Raw genomic sequence first — 6000 nt, 5'->3', positions numbered from 1 at the left:
GATCCTTGGTTTTTTAAAATTTCATCACCTATGAAATATGTTTGACCTGGCTATTGGCTCAGCAGTAGAGCGTAGGCCTGGCATGTGAAAGTCCCATGTTCAATTCCCACTCAGGGCACACAGGAGAAGTGCCCATCTGCTTCTCCACCACCCCTCTCACTTCTCTCTCTCTCTCTCCCTCTCTCTTTTCCCCTCCTGCAGCCATGGATCTAATGGTTCGAGCAAGCTAGCCCCAGGCACTGAGGATGGCTTCATGGGCTGGCCTCAGGTGCTAAAAATAGCTTGATTACTGAGCAACAGAATAGTGGACCCAGATGGACAGAGCATCTCCTGGTAGGGGGCTTGTTGGGTGGATCCCAGGTTGGGGTGTATGCAGGAACCTGTCTGTTTGCCTCCTGCCTCTCACTTAATAAAAAAAAGTGAAAAAATATTTTTGCATACTTAAAGATAGTTTAGGCTTTTCTTTTTGCAAACTCTGTATAAATCAAATCACTTATAAATGTTCTTTTTGATATTTCTTTATTCAATATTATGTTTGTGAAATTCATGTTTATGAGTGTAGCTAATTTCATTAATTTGTATTGCTAAATTTCATTATATGAATGTAGCAGTTTATTTATATATTCTACTTTGATGAATTGGGTTGCTTCCCAAGTCAATACTGCTGTAAATATTTGATACATGTCTCCTGTTGCACATATCTATTCTCAATTGTACTAGTGTGGTTACAACCCATCCTTCCTCCACCAATCTGCAATACCATCTCTGTTATATATCAACATCTTCAGACATGAATGCATCTGTTTCTGCAATCTTTATTCTTTTTCATTGGTTTATTTGTCTATTCCTGTGTCAGTGCTACACTTCCCTAATTAATATCACCTTATAGTATGTTTTGGTTTCTTGTAGAGTAAGTCCTTTTACCCCACCCAGTACTTCTTCAAATGTATTACTGCTGTTCTTATCCCTTATTTTTCCTTTTTTTAAATTTATTTTTTATTATTTTAGATTTTATTTATTCATTTTAGAGAAAGGAGAGAGAAAGAGAGAAGGGGGGAAGGAGCAGTAAGCATCAACTCCCACATGTGCCTTGATCAGGCGAGACTGGGGTTTCGAACCAGCAACCTCAGCATTCCAGGTTGATGCATTACCCACTGTGCCACCGCAGCTTAGGCAAAAAAAAAAAATTTAAGACTTCATTTATTCATTTTAAAGGGAAAGAGAGAGAAGTGGGAAGGAACAGGAAGCATCAACTCCCATATGTGCCTTGACCAGGCAAGTCCAGGGTTTCGAACTGGTGACCTCAGTGTTCCAGGTCAACGCTTTATCCACTGTGCCACCATGAATAAGAAATATTTCTCTATTTTATTATCATTCAACACATTTTCTAATTTATAATTCTATAAGGATCTTGGAGCCTTTTTACTAGATTTACCCCTATATGGTGATATTTATACTTATATTTAATATAAATGTATACAATATATTTTATTTTTAAATATATACTTATAATTCTTGATATTTTAAAAATATTTCATAATTTATTGCTGGAATATAGAAATATAATATATATATTTTTTGTACTTTGACTTAGTGTCTATGGACCTTGCTAAACTCTCTCTTTAGTACTTATATTTCTAAATTATTTTAAGTTTTCTATAGATAGGCAATAATAACATGTGAAGAATGACAGTTTTTTTTTCTTCTTTCAAAAAGGTTAGACTTGTTTCTTTTTCTTGCCAAACAGCACTGGCTGGGACTTCCAGTGTAATACTGAAAGTTTTTATCATGAAGGGGTATTGGTTTTTCAAACGCTTTTCCTGTCTCACTTGATATAATCATGTGATTTTTTTTTAGTTAGCCTGTCATTAGGATAAATCGCATTGACTTAACTTTGACTATTGAACCAACCTTAAGGCATTCAACCTCCCAACTTAATGAAGTCATCCAGAATTGTAACTGGAGTTATACCATTGCTTTGATGTCACTGTTGACCTCTATGTGTTTTCTAATAATTTTGTCAAATCTTAATCTTTGTATATTTGCATCAACAATTAATTAGAATTTATTGGCCTTATGCATTTCATCATTCTCCGCTGTCTTTTACATACAATGTCTATTATATCCTTTTAATTATTGATTTTTAACTGTTTGTAGTGAGAACTTTCTAAATAAAATTTCTTTTCCAGAATGATTAGGGGGGTGTTATTTCTGTGTTTTCACATGACAGCGAGTGTCTTTTTAACGCTCCTATCTGTCAGTGGTCATATCTTCGTGTAGAATTCCAGCCTCACAAACCATTTCCCTCAGAACTCTGTGAACCTTGTTCCACTCGCTTCGACACTCAGGGCTGTAGAGCAGCAGGCCAGTGCCTGCCAGTTTCTCATCCCTGGTAGGTGATCTGCTTTTCTTTTGCAGAGGAGTCTATAGAATTGTTTTGGTGTGTATCAATACTTATCCCTGGATTTACAAAGGTCTGTCTTTGGCCAAAATTCTTTCCTGGTGATTGATAAACTTTTTATGAACAAAATATCTAAAACATCTGCTCAGCAAAATGCATTTCCCCCCTCTTTATTATCTATCTTTCATCTGCTGTTTTCTCCCCATGAATTCCACAATGGATACCCTCTGGTCTGCCTTCCATTCCTTTCATCTTTCCTCAAATAATTTAAATCTCTTTGTCTTTTTTTCTCTGAAGTATAAGAGAGCCACTGAAGTTATTTTTAATTTTAAAATTTATTTTAAAGCATTGTCCCATCTACTTTTAAATATTTATTATTGAAATTTATTTGGTTAGTAATACGTAGATTTTTTTTTTTACCTAGGAAAATGTTCTTCTCCAGTCATCTTGTCTCCAAGCTTCCTTGTATAGAATGCTCTTGTTTTACTGGTTTAACTGCCTCGTGAATTTTACTGAGAATGCTAATGAGAATTTTCTTTAACATTTATACTATCTTCCTGCAATAACTCTTTTTCCAGCAAAGGCTGTTTGTTTTTGGTGGTTAGTTTGTTTCTTCTCTATAAGACTAAAAGTTTTTATCAACTATCAGAGGTTTTCCATTCTGCTCATTCGTTTTCTTGGACTTCTAGATTGATTACTATTGGGTACTGATACTTGGGTGTCTCCCGGTGAGCATCTCTTCCATCTCCCTGTGACCTTTGTGTGGCTTTGGGGATTCTTCGGTAGAAAGCAAGTGCTGGTTGTCACTTGGCTGCATCCTTTGTTAACCAAGGTCAGGTGGTTAATAGAATTAACCTGATTCTGCTTGACACATAATCCGTTTCCACATTACTCTGATGACCCATAGGAGACAATGCTATCTAGGGACAGAAACCAGAGACAGATAACATTTTTTAAACGGGAAAAGACAAGAAGCCCGAACCTTTGACTCTCGCATCTGTTTTGCCACATCTTCCTCACTACCCCCTCTGCTCCAGGCTTGAGAACAACTTTCTGACGCGGACCTTGATTAAAGAGAAGGGAAAGGGGGTTAATTAGGGGAGAGCGGGAGGGAACTATTCAGGAAACAATTTTAAGAATAAGAAGAAAAAAAACAATGAAGATAAAGATAAAAATATTACCACTATTTAATATGGAATAGAAAGAGTTGAAAGGTAACATAAGAGTAAGGACCCATTCAAATATGTTCAAAGAAAGAAGCCCAGGAGCCACTGAGGTATAGACCTTCAGACTAGAGCTTTTTATAAGTGAAACAATAAAACTTGAATAGTTACTTTTCCTTGACATCAATTTGTTTGCTGTACATCACAGAATATAGAACTATAAGGCTTTACCAACAGGAATATACTTCTGTAAAATGCTTATAGAATGAGGTAAAAAAAAAAAGTCCCATTAAATATTTCCTGTTTAGACACAGTCATTCTGTGGAATTAGACTTATCTATGTAATCTTTGATGTAGTTGGTCTTTCATCTTGTCCTCTAAGAGCCTCAGGTCAGAGCAGCCAGGGAGCAGAGAATCATCAGAACTTTTCCACCATCACTGGGTGAAATGTTTGCGAAATATCAGGTTCCTCACAGCGGCTTTTACGTCCTTGTTCCTGAGGCTGTAGATGATGGGGTTGAGCATGGGGGTCACCACCCCGTAGAAGAGGGAGATGAGCTTGTCTGAAAGGTCCTGCTTGTCTGCTCCCAGTGGGTCCTTGGATTTGGGTTTCCCATACATGAAGAGGATGGTCCCATAGAAGACAACCACGACTGTGAGGTGGGCAGAGCAGGTGGAGAAGGCCTTTTTCCTGCCCTCAGCTGAGGGGATCCTCAGGATGGTAGCAATGATGAACACATAGGAGAATGAGATGAACAGGACTGGGATGCCCAGGAAGATCACATTGGCCACCGCCATACTGATCACATTGATGGAGATGTCAGCACAGGCCAACTTCAAGACAGCCAGGATCTCACAGGTGAAGTGGTTGATGATGTTGTCTCCACAGAAGGGCAGTCGCATTGCTAGGGATGTTTGCACCATGGCGGTGGAGCTTCCAGCTACCCAGGAGCCAGCAGCCATGGGCACATAAGCAGCCTTGCTCATGATATCAAGATACCTAAGTGGTTTGCAGATGGCAACATAACGATCAAACGCCATCATGCCCAGAAGCACACACTCTGTGGCTCCCATGGCAAAGGAGAGGAACATCTGCACAGCACAGGCTGAGAAGGGGATGGTTTTCCTGGGGGTCAGGAAGCTGTCAAGAATGAGGGGTACTGAGGAGGTTGTGTAGCAGATGTCCAGGAAGGAGAGGTTCCTCAGGAAGAAGTACATGGGTGTGTGCAGGCGGGAGTCAAGGGTGGTCACAAGGATGAGGACCCCATTGCCCAGTAGGATTACCAGGTACATCAGCAGGATGAGCACAAAAAATATATTCACCAGCTTTGGGTGGCCCGAGAGGCCCAAGAGAATGAACCCCACCACGGGGGAGGTCCAATTGGACTTATCCATGGTGCATCTATTCTGTCATCTGCAGAAACTCAGAAATCCAGCTTCATTATTCTCTGATGCCTAAAGTGACCAGAAAGTCAGTGACAAAACCCACTTACTGAGCAGCTGGAGAACTGCTCTGCAGTGTGGATGGTTCTCTGTATTGTTCTAAGTAAAATGCAGAGAATTAGGTCAAAATCTACTTGAGATATTTGGCCACCTCATAGAGATGTTTAAAATGTCAGATTGGATTTAATGTTCTTAACCACATTCAAGATAGGGACGACACATTTACTTCAAGTTATACCATGTGTGTCTGATTCATTTTAATCAAATTTATGAGAGGTGTTATATTTCATTTGTATGGTTTTCCCCACTTTGGGACATAAGTCTGATGGAACTAACTGGTCTTCTTCATCCTCAATTCCCAACCGTTTCCTTCTCCAAGCACTTTTGGACATGACTTTTTCCCCCCATTTTGCAGTTCTTTCTGACTGTCTATAGGCCCCTGCATAATTCATTCATTCATCATTCATTCATTCACTCACCTGCCAAACTCCTCTGGAGCACTTGTCAGAAGAACTGGCATTTGCCAATCACTCAATGTGTGGGAATTATTAAGTCCCCTTTTCCTTTTTGGGCTTTGTTTCCCTAATACTCACTTTAGAATGAATTATTTTTAGTGGTATTTCATCCCAGGACCTAAATGATCTCATGAACTTCTCATTCTTGGGCTTTCTTTCCTACCACTGAGATGTCCTTTTTCCAGTTACCCCATGCTGTTTAATCTCAGAGGATGAAGCTAGCAATGGGGCTGGAACCACAAGAATATACATATTCTTTTAAAAGTTTCCTCTTACCTTTTTTTTTTTTTTTTTGTAAATGGGTTGATAAAGAAAATTACTTCTCTGAGGTCTGGGAATAGTTGAATCCGAAAATAGTCAATCTGATCTGAAGCATCAGTGGCAGGAATTACAGCCTAAAATGGGTGAAAGCTGTTTTCTTGTCTTTAGGTAAAATCCACAAAGGACCATCCATTGCTTATATGAAGTCGTTTAAATC

The 6000-nt window shown here is 39.1% G+C and overlaps 1 protein-coding gene across 1 annotated transcript; it reads right to left on the bottom strand.

Moving 5' to 3' along the window:
• Nucleotides 1–3804: 3804 nt before the first annotated feature.
• On the bottom strand, nt 3805–4959 carry LOC136322809 (olfactory receptor 13C7). The gene has a single exon (XM_066254698.1). It carries the CDS (start codon nt 4957–4959, stop codon nt 4000–4002), a length of 960 nt encoding a protein of 319 aa, XP_066110795.1. The 3' UTR covers nt 3805–3999.
• Nucleotides 4960–6000: the final 1041 nt, after the last annotated feature.

The sequence above is a fragment of the Saccopteryx bilineata genome, chromosome 2 (assembly GCF_036850765.1).
Source record: "Saccopteryx bilineata isolate mSacBil1 chromosome 2, mSacBil1_pri_phased_curated, whole genome shotgun sequence".
Taxonomy (NCBI): Eukaryota; Metazoa; Chordata; class Mammalia; order Chiroptera; family Emballonuridae; genus Saccopteryx; species Saccopteryx bilineata.
The sequence above is the reverse complement of the archived record's forward strand: the minus strand, read 5'-3'. Positions and strand labels throughout refer to the sequence as shown.

Coding starts and splice junctions, on each gene's coding strand:
- LOC136322809 (XM_066254698.1), bottom strand. CDS start 4,959: ATGGATAAGTCCAATTGGACCTCCCCCGTGGTGGGGTTCATTCTCTTG.